Source organism: Heterocephalus glaber, unplaced genomic scaffold, assembly GCF_053883595.1.
Source record: "Heterocephalus glaber isolate CG9 unplaced genomic scaffold, H.glaber_assembly_v1.0 deba00000347, whole genome shotgun sequence".
Lineage (NCBI taxonomy): Eukaryota > Metazoa > Chordata > Mammalia > Rodentia > Bathyergidae > Heterocephalus > Heterocephalus glaber.
Window position 1 is genome coordinate 6,836,351 of NW_028258143.1, and position 22,864 is coordinate 6,859,214.

Below are 22,864 nucleotides of genomic sequence, written 5' to 3' on the forward strand. Positions count from 1 at the left end.
CAAAATGAGAGCTCAATGGATGGCTCATAAGACAAACTAAGAACACTATATGGAGAACAAAGAGCAGTAAACAATTGTGTCCCCGCTCCAGAAACTATTTTCACAACATATTAAAAAATTTGTAAAACAGAGGGATACACAGAGTGCTATAGGAAAACATTTTCAATTATTAACCATGTATGTACTTTCTAAGCGATTAGCATAACACTATTTACACTAATGTGAGTTATTTATTAATAATGGGATTCATTTTATTGCTGAATAATCTGAGCCAAAGATAAATAATTTGCCCAAAGCTTTATTGATATTAAGATTTGAGCAGCCAGGGATTTAGCTCAGTGGTACTGCCACCTGCCTCGAAAGCACAAGGTCCTGAGTTCAATCCCCAATACCAAAAAAAAAAAAAAAAAAAAGATTTGAACAAAGGTAGGGTGGCTCCATAGTGTGCTATCTCTACTGGCATGGTCTACCTCCTCTGCCAGGAAAGGGGGCTTTTCAACTGAGGAATACGATAATACATTTCTCCCTTTTTATACATAAGTTATGCATATTGAGGGTTCAGAAACACATTGAAAAGAAAGACTTGTTCTATCTTATATGAAAAATTTGTTGAGTTACAACCTTACAGTGCATACTTTAAAAAAATCTGTCTGTAATAATTCATCAATAATACACTGCTAAAATTCCCCTCCATAGGCCTAGGTTTTTTTATGTTAAAATATGATATTGACTGTTCAATATGCTACTTGGAAAAACACTTATTTTGATAAATATCTATTTTATAAATTTAAAAAATATCTATAGGTGCCACTGTTTCCATCAATATAATACACTATTTTACAAAAGTATTTGCAGAACTGCTACACTGCATTATTTATGGTTGATACTAAGCATTATTATAGTTACTTTGATTGGTTACATAAACATATCAGCAGTCTAGGCTCTTAAGTAGAGTGCTGTAATATATAGGATTGCAAATGCCATCTGTGTTAGGAAAAATTAAAGTAAGAAAAAGTTCTTTGTTTTGTAGCATGTATAATTAATAGCTTTCTACCTTATACGAATGGCATAAACTAGGTAGCGCAAGTGAAATCTAATTTTCTGAATAATTTATAATTGCACTAAAAGGAAAGAGATTTTTATACTTTAAACCTAGTACTGTATTGGTACATATTTTACATTTAACAATTTACACAAAATTTAGCAGAAAACAAGGAATAATGAATAATGAAGAAAGATATTTATAAAGTCATAATCAATCAGTGGAAGTCATAGTTTATGAAGAAACCAAGCTGTTCTTTGGTATTTAAAATTTGAGAACAAATGTTAATTACTATCCAAAGTGCCAGATTCTCTGCATTCATTAATTACTAATAAATTACATATTCATGTAAAGTTCAGTTTCCTAAAACCAAGATGTGATATCATCTGAAACACACTTAGTTGTGTAGTACTGGTAAGTGAAAAAACAAAATTATTTTTTACATTTTAGAAAGTGATTAAACAAATTCAACCATATTTCTGTCTTCAATACAAAATATGACTATTGGTTATTTTAGAGAGCTTATTTTTTAAAAATTTCAAATTGATAGATTGTCTGATGTATGACATTTCCTTTATGACGTTTTGGAATTATAATAAGAGATCTCCATTTCAGACTATTTTCCTTAGGTATTCCTTAGGTAGACCTGTTAAAACATATTTATTCCTATAATGAAGCCCTTATGTAGCTTTTTTTATTTTCCATAATATTTCAATTAACTTCCAACCCAGGACTTTTACTTGCATTTTCAGAGAATTATTCATATACTTTAGTTAAGTCTTGTGATTCTTAATGTTAGATTCCTAAACCATTCAAGATCTCTTTGTTAAATTTTAATTAGTTGGTGGGTTGTTTTGTTCCTTACATTAGCCTGTTATTAATCAGATGTGATTGACTCAACCAGATGTTTAGAAAACACTTGTTTCATGGGTACTAGATATTTGCCCACCAAAAAGCCAGTAGTTGATATATAGAGCAATTTAATATTCCTGTTGTCACGCAACCCTTCCATTCAGTTTTCATCTTGCCATAAATGTCATATGACATTAGGCATATCCTCTTAGAGATATATTATCAGCAAAGGGGTATTGTTGTCTACTTACTTCTCTAGCTAAAATAAATGGTGACCTTTATTTCCAAATTATGAAAGAAAGTTTCTGAAATGTTTCTTTTCCTCTTTGTTCAAATCCATAAAATTAAGCACATCATTTGAAGATCTATTAATAATGGAAACTAAGACTAATCACACATAAATGAATAAAGGGAAAATGGTTATTTGCAACATATGCTAAACCCCCATTATATGTTTTGCTAAAACTATTTTGAAACTAAAACTTGAGAATGAGAATCCTCTTTGCCCCCTTATATAAGTTTTAGAATGAAGTGAACAGTCCAATCTGGTATGCCTTCATGTCTCTGATTTATTGGTGAGCTCTGCAAAGAGTTTAAGGAGTTTAAATACCATATTCAGGGTCGCCCTCTCAATAATTGTGAAATTGATATTAGGCTTATGTCCATTCAACCCCAACACGGGGTCCCATCTGTTTTGCCAGGCTGCCATCTAATTCAGCACATGTACTCATAAACAGGAAATATTTATAGCTAAGATGATAAAACTAAAGATGGAAATGTGGCCAGTGAAATTGTGTAAATGTGAATTAAGTCACAGTTGATTTATAAGTAGTTACCAGCATCTGGTTGTATCATTGTACATAAATGGGTGTGGTGGAAATCCATAAACTTGAACAGATGCAGTCAGAATCTCTAATCTCCAGGTATTTAGATGCAATATATTAATGAACAATATATCAGGATATCATCTTCCTAGAAGTCTAAGTATTTGATAGGAAAATAATTTTAATAGCATAGCTTTGAACTCAGAATATGAAATTTGAGTCAAGCACTATTTTTTATATGAATAGTGGAATGATTTGCAATACTAAAATGTTATATTTGCCTTGTCTTCCTGTTGTATCTGCCTTGTCTTCATTTTACTTATTTATTCATCTGTTCATTTATTTTCCAGGAAGTATTGCCATCGTTGTGCCTCTTGTCCTCTTGGTGACTTTGATAACTACCTTAGTAATTGGGTTAGTGCTGTGCAAGAGAAAAAGAAGGTAGGAAGCCATGTTTTAGATGAGTATTTAGGGAATAAATTATACAATAAGTTGCAGAAAGGGAGTGATTTTATTAAAAATTTGTAAAATGAACAAGTTATTCCAACTCCAGAAACTTATATTTTCCAAATAAACTTATCAATTTTATTTCAAATGATTATAATTATGGAACTCTTCTCTCATATTATGTTGATGGAATGGCTGCATTTATTTAAGAAAATTACCAAAGGTTCATATTATTTAAAATTTTGGTAACATTTTACATTTCAAGTAGTCTTACCCCAAAACATCAAAGATCTCTAAAGTATCCTATCATATATTATTATGAATAGTTGGTAATGACAATAGAGTGAAACTGAATTATTTTGATATGTTGTCATAAATTGTGCATTTCATTAACAAATAATGCATCCATTTACTCTATCTCTCACTGGAAGAATCATCATTTCAATTTATATGAACAGGCATTTATAAACACAGGATTAGTTGTCTGGAGAGTTCAATCTAAGAACATATCTTTGAATCAATTTTTGAATGGAACAAAATAAGACTCTGGCCTTGTGAATTTGGGATAAAATGACAATGTATTTTAAAGTGTATTTATCAATATATTGTTGGAGATCCTTACAGAGAAAAGGAAGAAAATAACATTTTAAAAAGATATTTGGTGAATTTTCAGTAATAAGGATTTATCTATTCAAGAGAATCTTATTTCCAGTGTACTTTTATTGATAAGTCAAAATAATTGAAAATGGATTATGAAAATATGCATTTTTGTTTTTCTTTGATCGGACAAATGTCATTTATTAAATTTATTTCGAATTAATTTTATTTCTAAATTTTCCATCAGTTGGTGAGATAAATCAGTAAATCGATAAATATGATAGTTTTACTTACCCTGAGTAGTGATAACTTACATAAATCACACTTGTGTTTATACTCACATATTGTAGGACAAAAACAATTAGAAGACAGCCTATTATCAATGGAGGAATAAATGTAGAAATTGGCAACCCATCTTATAACATGTATGAGGTGGATCATGATCACAACGATGGAACTCTTTTGGATCCTGGCTTTATGGTAGATCCAACAAAGGTAATAATTCTAAGATGATGGATAGCAAGGGCTAACACTCTTGATTGAAAACTATTCTATGGTTCTGAATTCTATTATTTTTTAAATAACTGAAGTTATAGTAAAGGGCTCTAAGATTCATTGAATGATAATAATGTTTTCTAAAAAATACCATGTGAAATGCATTCACACTGAACATTCAAGCTAACATGTTTTAGAAAACACTTACTCGATTGGTACATAAAATTACATAATTTATTTAAAATAGATCCTATTGAAATGTGTTAAAATATTAGCATATCTAAATGTATGCATTATTACAAAAATGTTGGTTGATTTATTTGTCAATATAACAAGAATACATTGTCAAAATACGTATTTTATTTCCAATTGTGCTTCATTGAAGAGCTCACTTAGATGTGTCCTTGGATTTTATGTAAACAAAACATTTTTGAGAATTACATTTTATCTGCCAAGTTATCTTTCCAGATCTCAAACATGCCACTGATACATATAGTCCACAAATCCATAGCCTTTAGAATGTCTCTAGTATTCCTTATTACTCTATGCTCAAATAATATAAATATCTGGATAGAATTGCAGAGAATTATTTCAATGAATTATCTGAATATTTTGAATAATTTTAGCTATTTTCTCAAAATTAAATGTATTGATTTGCTCTTGTGCAGCATTTTTATTACATGATTTATTTATTTACCATTTATTTATTTCTCATTTTATCAAGGACACATTTTTAAATGCACAGGTATTTTATAAATAATCAGGAAAAAATCTATTTTCAAATTTCTTATCTGGAGTAACACATGTTCCTAAAGAAGTTCAATACAGTTCAATAGTCTCATGTACTAACTCTGGTTATGAATCTAAACTGTCTTTAATCAATGATATTTATTTCTGTAAAATCAATCACTTATTATTGCATGGATAAAACTAATATTCTTAGAAAATAATGCAATGATTTTTTTTCCTAATCAAAAGTGATTTTTATGTTTTTAACTAACAAATTCCTGAACCTGAATATTTTCATGACATAAATTTTGGTCACTTTAGTTTTTTCTATTTGAAATGGGAAGACTATTCATGCATATTTTTATTTGAAAACTCATCTATGAAGGATAAAAATATCTAAAACTTGGACTTCTGAGATTCTTTGAATTTTCTTTAGGAATAAAAATACAACAAAAAATACAGCATTCACAAATAAACCATGAACTAATGAGGATGTACCTTAAGTGGACTTCATACATTTTTTTTTTCCATAGAGTTCTGATTTTCTCCATCATTTTTATTTCTAGTGATATAATCAATTTTGGGTACTTAAGGAGAATAGTTCTTTATTAGCTTATTTAAAAACTTTTAAAACATTTTCTCTAAGAAAATAAAAATATGGTTCAGTGTCATTGAAATATATTTTAATGTATATAGTACTTAGTACTCAATAATATTTATTTACCAATTTATTGACTGATGACTGGCTAACCAAAATTTAGTGGAATATGACTTAAAAGTCTGATTCTAGCAGACTCCTACTGTTTCAAATATAAATATGAATTGTATGGAAAACATTTCTAGTTTTAACAGGTATGAACAGTAGTAAAAGCAGAAATTCACATAAAAGACAACTAAACAATCAAATGAATTTCACAGAATATTCACTGTTTGTAGTGATATGATTTATATGCATGTTGTAATCAAATATAAATTGCTGTGTATGTAAGGAAAATTTGTACAGAAAAGTCATTTCTATTATTTTCAAAGTAGATAGAATTGTTGATTCAGTGATACATTATAATTTTTAATTTTTTAATTATAATTTTTAATCTTTTTAAGACTAAAGTATTTGATAAAATTACTACAATAAATTTCACTGTGAAAATAATCACAGAATAATTAGAAATATTTGCTGGTTTTATCTCAAAATGCATCTCAATCATTCTTAGGATGTTTTTAGAAGGTTGCAATTAACTTGTTAATGATTTATTCCAAATTCATATTTAGAGATTTATAGACAATTACAGAGGTTTGTTTTGAGAATTTTCTGAATGAGATTCTTTGGAACAAAATAGAAGTAACATTGACTTATTTTATGTTTAAAATATTTTTCATAGCCCCTTCACCTTGTCCAAAATTTTTTAGTCATTCATTGTTAAGATCTACTGGTTAAGATTTTAAAACACATGCACATTCATTAATATTTGCATATTGTTCAAACACTCATCTAATTTTTAATCACTAATAAGCACTACATTATGAATATGAGTGTAACAGATTGGATAAGTCTGGCCTTAGACCCAATAAAGTCTAAAGTCAGTGTCACTGCATGGAGACTTAGTTTAGCCAATATTATTACAAATTAATCTTTTTTAGAGTAGAGACATGTTTCAAAAGTACAGACAAGTCTATTTTGCTCTCTTAAATTTGAAATTTGACTTTTCCGCTAACATTATAAAGTGATTCTTTATTTAGAAATGGTCAGATGTTTGCATGTCTAGTAGTAGACAGGGCCACTGTGAGAACTCAGACTTCTTCAGTGTCAAAACCTCAAATGAAGGAAGGCTGGTACGTTTTCCACAGCAGTTTAAATCTAAGTATTGCTTCCTTGAGGGGCATGCAGTAAAATAGAAATGAGTAGAGATTGCTACATGCATAGCATCTCTGTCAGTAAGCTGAACATAATTGAAACATCTACCTATGCAGCAAAGATCCAACATTAATATTTCTTTCTTAAGCGGTGAAAGTTAGCATGAGTACATTGTTAATGGCCCAGGGCTAGAGAATATTTTTGTGCTACTTTTATGATTTGACATGATTTATATTGATGAAGAATGGTTCCATAATATTAGATGAGAAACTAAAATGTTCTGTTTATATACAGGCCAGGTATATAGGGGGAGGGCCCAGTGCGTTCAAGCTTTCACACACAGTGCCGCCCATCTACCTAAACTCTGATTTGAAAGGACCACTCACTGCTGGGGTGAGAGAAGAAATTCATTATTTCATATCCATTCCATTACTGAACCCTCTCAGTCCTAGTGTGCTTGTTAGACTTAGATGTCTGTCCTTAATTAATTTTTAATTAAGAAGAGATTTTAAAACAGCATTAAATTGGGGGCTTATGTGTCCTGTATATACAAGATTACGTATAAAACATGTTAATTTAGGCAAGATGTTAAGCAGAAATATTTCTACTATGTTTTAAAATGTTATAGTTCCTTAATAAAGAATTTGTTGTTCTTAGAAGATAATCTGTAGCAAGAATCTAAACTGAATACTTTAAAGTTAAATTAGCTTGGCTGTGTGTGTGTGTGTGTGTGTGTGTGTGTGTGTATTAAAATATACTTTAAAATGCGTCATCACAATGAGAAATGAGAATGGTCTAATAGAGCCACTGTCACTTTTAATTAAGTAACCAGTGCTTAGAGAAAGCTACTGTCTAAATCATGTACTTCACTGTAGGCAGAAAGGGAATGAAATACACATAACGAAATTCCTAGGAAGTTGTGTTTTTTGCCTTTTTCCTGTCTCCCTCCACCTGTTTTCATTTGCATCTATCATGTGTATCTCCTTTGCATAACTCAAAGATTATACTGTTTCCTTGTTGTAACTAAGATTTAGTGTATTACCTCTGTAATAACAAAACCAGAAAAAAATAGACAATACACTTTTTGGGTTAAACAGCAGATTGTTAAATAATGAACACTGTGTATGTTTTCCAACTGAAGGAGGTCACTGGTACTTGCTTCAGTTGTACTTCAGAACCCTTAGTCTGTGTTACTTAACAGTGCGCTTCACAATTCTTGCCAATAGTCCACAGATACTTCCCTTAATCAGTACATATAGGTTATTTGAAGCAAAAATATTGTTTTTGTCTTGAAGTGTACTTCACTGATGTATTTCTTTCCTTTTCTCCATTGTTTTTAACTTCACAATGAAAAAAATTTTAAGCACCAACCATTAGATGAATTTTTGTATACAAATCTTACCTGCCACTGAGGAGCTTGCATTAGCATCAAGAGGTAATGGTGGGTGTGGAGAGACATGTAACCTAAAAACTTGACAATTTAGTTTAATGTTTTACAATAAGATGTCAGTGAACGTAGCATTTACAAATATTTCTTCTGGTGCTTCATTTTACATCAGAGCTCCCGTTAGTTTCACAAGCTACCTGAAAAACATAAAGTAATATTTTTATCCAACAATAGGCTGAAGTATACTAAAACCAATAAACATAAAATATAAATTGCATTTAAATATGTATTTAGTAGATTGAATGCGTATATATATTGTTACCATGAAAATGTAGACATCTTACAAAATAAGTCAACAGCTAATGAAAATATATTTATTGATTTTTTTTTCTCTTCTTCAGCCAACAAATTACTCCAACCCAGTGTATGCAAAGTTGTATATGGATGGGCAAACCTGTCGAAATTCCTTAGGAAGTGTTGATGAACGCAAAGAACTGCTTCCAAAGAAAATAGAAATTGGTATAAGAGAGACAGTAGCATAATCAGTGATATCTTTTATATGCTGTATAAATGTATAAAATATAAGGATTACTTTTGTATGTTGCAACAGTATTATAGTTGTTTTGGCATCAGCATTACCTCTTTGTTTATCTTTCTCCTGGTTAATTGTTTTATGAGTATTTTGGTTTTATTTTTTGCTGATGACTATTGATTGACCATTTGTATGGTATTTTTATGAAAAAGAACTGCACTACAGTACAATTTCCAATTTGCTGCTGATACAACACACCTTCGAATTTGTTAATATAACAAACAACATATTCCTTTGTAATGTGAATATGAGCAATCTATTTTATATGAACTTTTTTTGGTTCTACTTAATCAACAAAATAATCTCTGCACTTTTTAATTCTATGGCCTAAAAGCTGTAATACAATGTAATTTTGTTTTCCTGTTTTAATTGATGGATACTTATCGAACAGTCAGCTCTCTTCTTTGTGACAATGAACACTGATGCAAACTCTGCTGAAAATATGGAGCCCTCATGAGTTCAGCATAACCTGCTTCAAAATTAGCCTTAGATTGCCAAGTGATAGATGAGAATTTTGGGGAAAAAATTTTAAAATACATAAAAGTAATAATTTGCATGAACACAGATGACTATATTTTCCAAAACCTAATGGACTCTGTGATATACTAAATGTATACATCCTGTAAGCAATAGTTATATTTAGGTGGTAGGACATAGAAAAACATATCTAGAAGTGGACAGATACTACTTGCTATGGCATGAGAACTTTTGTTCTGCCTCAGTCCTGAGGTGGATAGCCAGCCTAGAGCACAACAGGGCATTGGGTACTCGTGTTTTAGATAGTTCTTCCCAGTTACATGCATTTTTTTGGAAGATTAAACCAACCCCTTACCACACTGAACATTAAGGAATAATATATAAGCACACAAATTGAGGACAGAATTTCAATTATGTGAATGTATTCTCTGTGCTCAGTCAAAAAGAAGAGGCAAAACATCCATTTTGATAATAGAACAATTGGTGATTATTTTCAAATGCAAAATGACTAATCCATTATCTGCCCTACTAAAAATATATTCTTAAATAATCTTCCAACTTGAAGTAGAAATAACTGCCCATAATCAAAAGTGGAGAGAAGAAATGCTGTACCAGTTGTTCTGGTACTTGGGTTTCCTTTTGGTTATACAAAACATACAGGCCCCATTTGGTTTTTTGTTTGTTTTCAAATTTGATTGAAAGTACGATTTATTTAAGTTGTATAAAAAGAATAGCATTTTTATACAAATATCTTTAAAGGCACAAAGGATTTATTCACAAGTTGTAGAGGGCTTTTTGTTCCTCTTATAGACATGACTGACTTTTAACTGTCATAATGTATTAACCTAACAGATGAAATATGTTTGTGGTTGCTCTTTATCCCTTTGTACAAGCATTAAAAACTTGCTGTTTTATAAGGAGACTTTTTGTTGTACTATGTGCATGCATACTACCTATTTCTAAACTTTGCCATACTGAGGCCTTTATAAACTATTGATTTATGTAATACTAGTGCAATTTTGCTTGAAAAAATGTTATGCGTATCATAAACTTTTTCAGGTTCTTGTTTAAGTACATTTTTTAAATTGAACAGTATTTTTCATTTTGGTTATAATAGTCATTTTGCCTATGTTTCTACAATGAAGTGTTAAATACTTTATAAAAATTGTTGATTGACTTATTTAAATGAAATTCTACATATTTAAGTGCTTGTGTTGGGTAATTTTTAAAAATAAGAAAATTATTTTCCTTATGTGGTTTAAATTATCCTAGAAAATTATTTTAGTAATATGATAGGTTTTATATCCTTAAATCTTTGTCTTCAAGGAAGGAGGAGTTTCATTGTCACAGTTTTCGAAGCAGAACAGAGAAGGTGATTTCTCTCCTCATTGAAGTAGAAGCATTATTTATTGCTTGCTCCTGTCTTACTGGGCTTGCCATACATTCAAATTGCAATGGAAACAGATAGGTTACATGAGCAATAAGATGTCCTTCCCATTCTTAAAAACTGTTCATTATGGAAAAGTGAGATTTTGTTACACTCTGCTTAGACATTATTTTTTAAGTGTAGTGATCATTGGTACATCTACTTGTAGTATGAGGCCAAAGATTGCAGAAGTAAGAGTCTGATCTACTTGCACTATTGTGCAGTTTTATTTTCTGAAGAGGTCTTTTATATGAGGGCCGAATAAATGCAACTAAAATTATTAATTGAAAGGAAGAAAATCCACAGATTGATATGATCTTCATACAGTTAATATCACTAATAATAGCAACCATATGTGATATACAGCCAACTAATATGCAGTACCTATCACTGATAATCCATTCTCATTTGGATTCTCCTCAAAGATGTAGTCAAGAAAGCTGAGGTTTAACAGAGAGCCTGGCGCACTATCTACAAAAGCCTTATATTTTCATACTCCTTATGTGCAAACCAGCTTAACTGTTCCCTGTTCATTTGTAAAAGTCCACACACCAGAGAGTCCATTGTCTTTATTTGCAATTAATTTACATTCAGTCTTTACAAGACAAAAACTACTTTTTCAACTACTCAAATTTTATTTATGTATTTCCTTCTACTCTAATTTGCCATCACAAAAACATATGAATTCTAGAAATCTAAATGTACAAATATATTCCATCAACAAACTTCTACATAATTCCTTTAAGAATCAGAGGGAGATATTTTATAAAAATCAGTGTTTCCTGAACAGCTTGTCTCCCATCTGAGCATCTTCATCTAGACCAGGGATTTTCAGCCACTTGGTATTTTGGGCCAGGAAATTATTACACTTTAACAGAGTAGTAGATTTAGCTGGATCCCTGCATTCTGTCCTTTTATGTGATATTAATAATATCCCCCAACACTAAAATTACAACAAAAAATGTTGTGACTATTGTTAAATTCTTCTGGGAGCAAAATTATCCCTTTTAAGAACTGCTAATCGAGAGCCCTATTATATCTCCTACCATTAAATGACTGAACAGTTGAAAAGCTGCGTCAAAAAAAGACCCATCATCAACAAAATCCTGGCTTTTAGTTTTTATTTTAATTCTTTAATATGGATAATACATACATTATAATTATAGAACATTCTATTAGTAAAATGCCTATGTAGTAAACAAAAAGTCATTGCGAAGGGGAAATTTTTCATTTAAGAGTGTGTGCAATTTTGCATAAAGTGGACCATTTTCATTTATATAAATTTGTTTTATTTTGGTATCATTGATGGTTATACTTTATTTTGGTTTGTATTTTATCACATGCTTGTCTGGGTGATTCTTAAAGTTAACATTTAACCTCACACTTTCTTCTAAGAATGATAGTCTACATTTTTATGATGATTTGGTTATGAAGAAGTTCATTTCTAAATGGTTTTTATAGCTATTTTAAATGAATTAAATAATATGCAAGATGCTCATAAATTCCAAATCTGTAATAGGAAAGTTGGTATTTATGATGAAAGAAGTAGAAAAATATTTATTTTCCTTTATTCTTTCTCATCTCTATAATTTGAAACATACCCTCTGGACATAAATTTTTTTTCTACAGGAATACTGCTAGTATTTAGATTTAGCTTTTCCATATAGATTTTGGTAAAAGATTAAAATTTAAGAAAACAAGAATCTTGTAAAGGCACGCAAAATACAGTTAACAGTTTTTGAGCACACTTGTTTTTACATTACACTTATTCCAATTTCTTCAGGTTTTTTAACAATAACATTCTCAACAATACACAACATATTTAAATTTAATATAGATTAATCATCATTAGTTAAATGTGAACCTTTGAATTGTAACTTTCAAGAAATGTGATAATCTCAATCACTTATTAATGAAGTTGGTTTCAGAATTATATTGTGCAAGCAATACTTCTTCCAAGTACTTGGAATATGAGAAAACCAATGAAATAAGTCAAACATGGATTATTTTTCAATTCTTTTATCACATCAATTGTTAACTTGACATAAACAGAAGGGTAGCTCATCCAGGAAAAGATAAATACAATTTAAAAATATGTAGAAGTGGGGCGGGGATTTAGCTCAGTGGTTCCGCTGCCTGCCTTGCAAGTGCTAGGACCCAAGTTCGATCCCTGGTACCAAAAAAACCCCCCAAAAACCCCACAAAAATATGTAGAAGTGTTTTACTCAGAAATACACTTAGATTTTGATGTTATTCTCTCCAAAAGCCCATCCGCATTCACCTTAGACAGTGCTGTGACGTGTCTAGTCTACAGAAAGAAAAATAGAAGAAATGAGTTCTTTGATTTACCTTTTCTCTGGTAGATACTATACTTTAGTGGCTGCAATTTATTCTGAAAAGTAGTTTCTACTGAATTCCATCTTTTTTTGTATCCAGACTGATCAAAAAATCAAAAGAAAATTGGTACTAAAGGTGGCCTATTTGATAAATTCTGTGCTTAGAATGTATTTATTCTATCTGATGGATAGTCTGCTCTTTTAACACAGAGTTTGTAAGATATCAGTGAATTTAAGGAATGCAGTTCTGATATTCTGGTCATTTATTCCCTCCAAGATAATTTTTCAGCCATGGTTTCTTCTGCAGTTTCAATGCATAAATTATAAACCTCTTGATGCAACTGGATTTTTGGCTTATTTATGGAGTAGTGGCTGGGATAGCCAATAATAGAATTGTTCTAGCCTTTCAGGGTATAATGCTAGTACTGAAAATGATATACACCTTACAGGGTCAATAATCTTCAAATTTATAAGTGAGACAATATTTTTCTCACACACTGAATAAATTGTGAAATGTACTTAAGAATAAACTTAGGAGTTTGAATTATAAGAAGTTTGAACTATAAGGGTGTTTATAAAGATACTTAAAAACAATACATGGAATACAGGTTCAAGTTCACTGGGATGATGAAATACTGCATATTTCAATGAATAATGTAAAAATTAGGAAGGAAATAACTAGAAGATGAGATTTTTGAACTGGAGTCACCTTCATTCCTGCAATCTCCAAATGTCAGTTAGGGTTGTAGAAATCTGTAGGAACAAATAATCTGTGTCTCCGTCTCTCTCTGTCTCTGTGCTTCTGTCTCCATGCTCACACACACACACACACACACACACACACGCACAGTCTTTGATAGTCCATTCATTGTGAAGATGCCACACCCCTCCTATTTTAGCTAAATTTCAATCATGGTTATGTACTCTGACTTTGAATTGCAGATATCATTACCCTTACACTTAATGCCCACTTCTAGTTTATGTTCTTTATTATATAATCATCGCCTCCCTTTTTGCATGCCCCCTTCAACCCAAAGTGAAACTAGAGGAAGCCAACTTTCCTAGTGCACCATGTTGCATAACCATGCATTGCTTACAATTATGGTAGAATGTATTGACATTTAGAAAACAGAGAATGTGTATGAATCAAAAAGAAACATCCCTAATAATGCAATCCAAAATAAGAACTTTTTAATTCTTATATTATAATTTAACTCAATTCCATAGTCTCCCTTGATCAAACTTATGGTTACATTTTGAAAATATTTTACAGATATATTATTTTTTATGCTTTAACTTCTCTTCTTTGATGTATTGAAATATTTTAATCATTTTAAATTAATATTTCTCTTTTTAAAACACACTATTCTTTTTATTGCATGATTTCTCCATTCTTAATTTTGTTTATTTTTAATGAAGTCTTATTTTATTAGTGTATTTCATCAAAAGGTTTACCTATAGTATGGTTGCTGAATTTTCAAATAAAGGCAAAAGTTTCTCTAAGATTTTCAACTATGAATGCAAACTCAGCTGAATATACATTGTGAGAATTGTAAACTTTACCTCCATAATTAGGTTGAGCCGGCTATGGGCATTCAGTTTTTAAGGATACTTTTTATTTTTATGTCTTTGTATTATTTCTTCACATACATAAGACAGACAACTAATTATAATTTTTAAACCTTCCTCAATACATGTACTTTGTTTCCTCATTTCTAAACCTACCACAATACACTTTTAGCTAAAATTAGTTTTCTCTAAGTATGCCTTTGTTGCTTTTGTTCAAATTATTTTCTTTTAGACAGAAACACCTGATATTCCTAGTTAAATCTTTCTCTTTCCTTTATCACATACTTCAATTTAACTATTTTCTTCTCCCTTTTCCTCATTTATTTGTGAAGATATTTTCAATGTCCTGGCTTCCAGTACTGATGAATATTTTTCTCTTTAGACTCAATGCTTCTTGTTGTGTACTTGTGTTAGTGTGTGTGTGTGCGCACGCGCACATGTGCAAGCTCCTCTGGAACAAATTTAACTCAGTGTTCACAGAGTTCTTTCACAACTTCCTTTGCAATTTAGAATTTTGTGTATTTATTTGTTTGTTTGCAATTTCTTGTATTTTCTCCTCAGGTTTTTCTGGTGAGATGTCATGGTATCTGTTCATTGTAATTTACTCATGGTACCAACTGGTTTTCAAATTTGTAGTAATTCTCCAAGTCCAGAGAATAATATCTTTATTTCTTTATTTGAGGAATAAATAGAAAACATAGTCCAAAGGGCATTTATTTCCCTTTTATGTTTATTAATGCCTGATTAGAGAGTAAATATTCTAGTTTCAGGGTTGCTCATCAAACAGGGCACTTAACATTCATTTGTCCCCATTTTCTATGAATCATTTACCCTTTAATATCCTTACTGAGCTTATCACAACCAACTCATTTCCTCATAAATACTAGTCAGTTTTCTAGAATTCAGTATGATCATTCTCATTGTTATATCAATATACTTGTATTTAATTAAGCAATGGAACAAAGAAATACATAAAAAACCAAAGCTCTTGTAGGTCGGAATACCAATTCTTCCTGAGCCCATGCCCATTGCACCTCAGGTGTCTGGTTGTGTGCTGTGGCAGCATAACCTTCCACATACTCAGCAGGCTCCTTTGGGGCTCCAGCAGCACTTCCTTTTCTTGAACGCAGTCTCAGATGTTTGCCATATTCTCCTGGAAGTGCCCTTTTCTGAAGGAACGCAGGGTGATTGAGTCAAGGGCAGTGACCAGCTCAAGAAATCCTGACTATGCAGAAGAAGGGTGGCTGCCCGCTACTTTTCTAATAAAGGTCCCAGGACGTTGCATCTGGATGCAGAGTATGGAGGAGACACAAATAACATTTTATTATTTGATGACTGCTTTATTGGAGAAAATATTGGTAGATCATCCACGTTTATCATTAATTAACTATTTTATCTAAAAACTCTCATTGGCTTTTCTGTTATGTATTAAGTTATCAATATTTTTCACCTTTCCATTTCTGAGAGAAAATTAGAAACGACTGAGTCATAGTCTTCTTGTTAGGTGACTTGTAAACTGCTAGTTTCTTCTTTAAATTATCCTGGATTATAGTTTCCATTTTCCTAGGTATGGTTTGGATTTCAAACCTTAAAGAGATTACCAGTTCTATCTTTTTCTTCCAGATGCTTTCTTCAATGAGGCATCAGACCATTCCTACTTCTTCATATTCTCCTCTCTCTCCAGAGCTAACACATGAGTTGCTAGGTCTCAGAACACATTTTATACCTTCATGTTTGTAATCTCTCTGACTTGCCCTTCTGCTGCATCCTTACACTTCCTGCCAGAGGAGGGTCTTTGTGTAAGTACTCATGTGATTAGGCCAACTTGGATAATCCAACATAACTTTCCAATATTCAGTTCCTTAACCTGCATCAACTCTATTTGAATCACCTCTACAAATTTTCACTTGCTACCTGATTGAACAGCATCATTTAGGGCCATTATTTGGGCGAAGATGAATTCCTTCTTTCTGCCCTAGGAAATCTCAGCCAGTGCATAAACAGTACAGTAGTCCCAGGTCCCCTTACCATGATGTTAAACAAATTCTCCAATTATATTCTTCCCTGCTAGTACAAAATCTTCATGATCCATTCTTTTTTTTAATTAATCTTTAATTAACATCCAAATTTGACCATTTGACTATCAACATTTTGTTTATTTCTATTTATTTATTTGTTTGTTTGTTTGTTTTTGGTACCGGAGATCGAACTCGGGTCCTTGCGCTTGCGGGGCAGGTGGCAGAACCACTGAGCTAAATCCCTGGCCCCCATGATCCATTCTTAAATGTGTTCACCCCCATATTACTGAGCCTCAGATATCTTCCTTACTCAAATTGTGGACGCTAATTATGTGTTTTAATTGACACTCTTAATTGACACATTATTTGTCTGAGGACAATGAGATGATCAGAGACCATTCGAAGATAAAGGCAGCTACACCTGGCACTTAGGTGTGACCAGTCTGGAGATGTGAAGCATCAGTGCCACCTCGAACAAACAGAAAATTTTAAAGTGACATGATTCTACTTCTTAGGTAACTCTGTGCCTCATTGTTTGTCTTCTGAAGGTCTCTGAGGAATAAAGCAAGTTTCACATAGTAATGACCAATTTGATAATACTTTGTTGTTTGTCTTTTCTACTATTTCTATTTACCACACCTATTCCCCAAATCACTATTCAATATAAACTACTTGCTTCCAAGACCTATCTCAGACTCTGTTTTGAAAGTTAAGAAGTGGCTTACCAAAGAATAGAAACAGGAAATAATTGTAATGCATATTAACTCACAAGTCAAGTATTGTAAGCAACCCTCTGTTTATGAGAAATGCAAACATTTCTTCATAACATATAGTGCTGTCACAAGTGTTAGGAGGCTTGCTGGTGGTGAATTGGGATGAGTTCCATAGAAGATGAAGCTGAGGCTTGAATGGTGGTTATGGCCCTTGAATAATATGAGAACCACGGTGATTATATAGATTGTAAGGTAGGTGGTTTATTTAAGCCTTAAAATAAAATATACAGAAGGACCAATAGGCAGCGCAAGACATACTCTGTAGTTCAGAGGGTCAAAATGGAACCATTTAAAGAGTTATTCATATGAAGAGCTTCTGCCCTCCTATGCTAAAAGGTCTAGGATTTCATTTTAGATGGAGTAGAGCTAAAAGGCAGGATTCTGGCAGTCTCTTACCCTTACTCATATAAGTCAGTGTTATTTGAGAAAGAGAATTGGAAAAAGAATATTTGGGTAAGCAAGTGTAAACAGTTTAAATTTCTAAATTTTTCTAAATCCTTCAGACTGCTGACAGAAGAAATACCTCCCGACCTGGTCAGGCATGAGACACGTGGAGACTCTACAAAGCCCGTACTTGAAGCTGATGCCCTGTGCAGTGTTGGTATTTATTCTCTCTGCAGTCTGTCCTCACAACTAAGAGACCAGCTCAAGTAAGAAAATGCACCCTTGCTCTAGGAGGAATTGCAAGACATGGTTGATTTGAGAGAAAACATACTCAGTAATGCATGAAGATTCTAGGTCAGCAAGAAATAATAAAAGGGGAGAATTTGTTCAACACCAAGGCAGAGGCATCTGGAGCTAGTTATTTCACATTGTTGTAATAAGTTCCTATTTCCTAGGAGGAATGATAGGCTCAGTAAATGAAATGGGGATTCTAGAACTGCCTTAATAGAGGACTGGGTATCTGAAGGCTTGAAAAGGAATGTGACCATATTAGGCAGGATCTATTGGATATTAGAATATATTGCATGGACCAGCCATGCCTTATGTGAAGTCAAAAGGGATGATCTCTTCACAGACTTGTCACTGGGACTGGGAACATTTTAGACTGAGAGGTATTAAGTAGTAGCACTATACCCAATAGAAGAAAAGTGGACATAATTACTGTTAGGTCAGTAAGGTCGAAGTGGCAGGCAGGGTGTCTTGTGTCTCTGGTAATAGCTGACAGACCATCAAGTTTCTATGTAGCAAAATTGTTGTGTAGCCTAATAGATTGTTATTTGGCTGCTAAACTAAAAAAAAAAAAAAATCAAAGGCTGGGGATGTAGCTTAGTGGCACAGCACCTGTCTCGTAAAGGTGAGGCCCTGAGTTTGATTCCCAGAACAACAAAAAACAAAAACATTCAAGGCAGCCAGTGGATTGATATCATCCACATCAATGGGAATAATTCATTAATAATTATCTAACTGCAAGTCCACAAAACTAGGAACCAATAACTGAAAGTAAAGCCAAATACTGAGGAAGGAAAATGTTCCTCCAGTCTTTGTCCTGATTTTCAACAGTTGCTAGACTAACATTGAAACAGAAAAGAAATCAATCAAAACTTTTTAAGCTCATTGAATATAGTTATCATAAGGATAACAGGATAACCAAAAGTAGTCATGTTCTCTGTTTAATGGAGTCTTATGAAGGTCAAGTAGTAAATGATGTTCTGCCCCAAGTTCAGCTTACCAAGTGCATTCAAGAATCTAGTGTATTCAGGAACCACACAGTAGTTATTCCTTGACCACTGAATACAGAGTTGGGATGCATATATGTAACATTAGGCAGCCCTATGACCTATATTTATTGATTCGTGGAGTAAAAATTATTATTATAAGAAGGATTAAGTGAAATTTCCTGAAGCTGTCACATCCTCTGGCTAAAACAGTAAATCAGAAGCAATAACATATTCCTAGAGGAATTTCAGACATTTTCATCAAAATCAATTTTTTTTTTTTTTTTTTTTTTGGTGCTGGGTATCGAACTTGGGTTCTTGCACTTGCGCAGCAGGCAACAAAACCACTGAGCTAAATCCCCGGCCCAAAATCAACTTTTTAAGCATTGTAGCAGTAGTAACTCTCTTAAAGCACACACACACTCACACACACACACACACACACACACACGCACATCAACAGATGATGGTGTACTAACACAAACTGAATCATGACACAAATGCACATTTACTCAGGAACAATATCTTTACAGGGACAAATCATCACAGACCGTGGCACTTGATTTCCAGCTACTGTTCTGGCAAATTCCTTCTTTTTGATATCCAACATAGGGATGTTTGCAGTTGGCCTCTGATAAATTTTCACTTTCTTTCAAGTACCTTGATCTCACGTGTTGAGATCATATATGTGGGGAAGCTATAGGAAAGGTTAGGAAGATATGGGGAAGAATATGCTTAGTAAACACAGGTAGAGCAGAAACAAACTTCGAAACTAGTAAAATATTTGCAGTTTTATGAATTTTAAACTTATTTGAAAAACTGTTACGTTAGTCTGCTTTCCATCATTATAAAAACAATGGAGATTATCTATCAATTTATAAAGACACATTTTCTTATTTGACTGACAATTTCAGGATGGTGCCAGATCGCAATGGCAGGAAGTATGCGGTAGAAGAAAAGTGCTCACTTTATGGCCTGGAAGAAAAAGAGGGGTGAGGAAGTGTTACAGCCCCCCTCAGAGTCATCTTCTCTGATGTAAAGATCTCTGGCCAGGCCTCACTTAAAGGTTCCACCTCGTCTCTCAACAACTGCCTGGAAACCAAAGGTCCAACACATCAGCCTTTGGGGAGCATTTCAAATACAAGCTATAGCAATTAATGTTATTGTGAGAAGCTATCTACCCAGTGTTTTAATTGCACACACAGCGAAGTGTAAAATCATTTTCACCTAAACATTCTTATTTCCGATAATTTGACCCAAAATTATTGGAGTATCTAGAAGATTGTCTCTATTCTACATTCTCCTTTTTTCTATTGAATTCTAATTCCCAAATCTTAAATTGTTTACCCTTTATTTTAATACATTTTCTCTTCAGATATAACTAAGATATATTTTTGAATATTGATGTTGCTATTACTAGTTACAGGGCAATGCCTGTACATGGCCATAATTGTTTCCTTGTGGCCTATAGTAAAATTTAAAATGAACTCAGAATCTCATGCTTGTAAGTAGATGTAAATAAATACTTGAAATGAATGTCTTCAATAGGCTCTGGAAGACAGGATCCTGACCCATGAGACGCAGTTAATTAGTACAAAGGAAGAAAATCTAGACAACCTCCCTATTCATTTGATAGCTAATTAAAATTCATGTCCTGTCCAAATCACTCGACTCTCGATTACAATTAAATATGCAAGGTTATCATAAGACTGCAAGCAGAAAGCTGAAAGCAATCTTCCCCTTAGTAGAGTGAACACATCAAGGAAGGTTATGTGTGATAAGTAAAGGTTCCATGTATCACAGTTAGCTGTGTTCTCCATAGCCCACAGGGCCCTAGCTAAACAATGCCATAACTGATCCTTAAATACAATCATCTGTAGTAGGTTCAAGGATAAAAACCCAGTGAACTGTTAAAATTTGTTTGTGGACCCCATAAAATATCAACTAGATCAGTCTAACAAAAATCTACACCCCGTTCCTCTAATATTATTATTTTGATTTTGTCATAAAATTAATGACACACTTAAAATGAAGAGATTTATGATATCTGGGTGCACTTCTAATTGAGTTAATCCAGTGAGCCTCATACAACTCATACTACTAAGAAAAAGCACCCAAATTAGATCCTCCTCCCTTTCTGACTAAACTGTTTTTAATAGTCCATTACAATAATCTAACTTTTCTTCAACTGTTGTCTTGTAAGCTAGATGCATTTTTCATAAAATTACTCTATGTTCATGAATATAAAGTTAGATGTTTTGCTTAAATTAACCAATGAATAGAAGCTCTTTGACCCTTAGAATGAAACTTTATTATATGTATTTAAGACATGATCCCCTTATTCATTTAATTTCAATTCTTAAAATGTAAGATCAATTTATTCAGGATCAATAGTTGATTTTTTAAAAGCTGTTCATGCATTAAGTCAAATACTGAAGAGACATTGATAAAAGGCCTACACCTAAAATGCTAAATATTCTGTATATTTCAATGGTATAATCATGACAGGGTTGAAGAACAACAGAGCTTTTCTGCTCGATTTGAAACAGAGATGACATTTTGAAGTTTGTAACAAGATCTATCTAAATGTTTACTATTTCTTTTTATTAAAATCACTCTTATGGGACTAGATTTACCATGAGCCAGTTTCCCATTATAGACTTATTTTGACTGAGATGGATTGTAGTTATTGTTATGTCCAGTTCAGTGTGTGGCAGGAAGGATGTGCCAAGTTTGATACATCTTCTAGTGTGATATCAGTAGAAATATCTGTAAAAATATATTTAAGATTTTAAAACATACATAGACTATATATCAAAAATCTGTTTACAAAAAGAGATGAAGAATTTCAGACCTATACTTCTTGTAATTGAACAAGGATCATTTACAAAGTTGTCATCAATTGCTATATAAATATCAGATCCTTGTTTTTCTTATTTCCTTTGTTAGTCCATTTTCATAACTGTACTAATGGCAGCATTGTGGCAGTAGTAACAATTCATTGTTATCTGTATGGAATGAATCATATACCAAATGTTAAATAATTGAAATTTTGTATTAATATTAAGGTATTTATAAATTATGTAACTTAATTGAATTTAAAACTTGGCTTTTCTTTCACCAGCATTTTGGGATAAACCCATGATTCTGAAATCATGTAGTCGCTTTGGGATCTTTGGGAATCATTACCCTGTATCTGAAGGTAGTCCTGAAATACAACACGGGCAGGTGTGGCACTTTCCTGGGTTAAAATGTCTACCAGTGTATCAGAGTCGTTCTTAAATAGTGAAACACAATGTATCTGAGCGTAATTTTAGCTCTTTTTGAATATATGTATATATATCCGTTCCACACAGAATCCCAGAATAGGTCATTTCATGGTTCTCTTTTCAATATGAAGCCACATATATGTTAACCATGTCCTCATGTGTTACCTCTGTGCTAGACAAAATGGATATTTTTAAGTGTTGAGGAAAGAATTTCAAGAACATAATATTTTTATATATTTTCAGAAACATTCTATGCATGAGGTTTTAAAATTTGTAAGGCAGATCTAATATACCTACTTAAAGTGAGGTCTAACTCATGATTTTCAAAGGAGATAGGCAATTCTTAGGGAACTTATCAAGGAAGGTGTGTGTACTAAACACTCCCTTCTTGTAAAAACTCTGCTGAAATTTTCTATTCTATGATTATTTGAACTGTCTTATAATATATGCTGATGATTATAGAATATTCACTGATTATAAATTCTTTCATACTTCTCTAATTCCTTAGAAAATATTCAGCA

At 32.3% G+C, this 22,864-nt stretch overlaps 1 protein-coding gene across 8 annotated transcripts in view; it reads left to right on the forward strand.

Moving 5' to 3' along the window:
- The window catches only part of Lrp1b (LDL receptor related protein 1B), a 1,848,437-nt gene extending 1,826,266 nt beyond the window's left edge, over nucleotides 1-22,171 (forward strand). For 7 of the 8 annotated variants that reach the window (XM_087195526.1, XM_021237129.2, XM_087195541.1 and 4 more), the window contains 4 exons: nucleotides 3,069-3,159; nucleotides 4,113-4,257; nucleotides 7,133-7,231; nucleotides 8,627-22,171. In XM_087195526.1, coding sequence (XP_087051652.1) covers nucleotides 3,069-3,159; nucleotides 4,113-4,257; nucleotides 7,133-7,231; nucleotides 8,627-8,767 — 476 coding nt within the window. In that variant the 3' untranslated portion in view covers nucleotides 8,768-22,171. The remainder of the gene's footprint in view (nucleotides 1-3,068; nucleotides 3,160-4,112; nucleotides 4,258-7,132; nucleotides 7,232-8,626) is intronic. The other variant, XM_087195530.1, reaches the window with a different exon arrangement.
- Nucleotides 22,172-22,864: the final 693 nt, after the last annotated feature.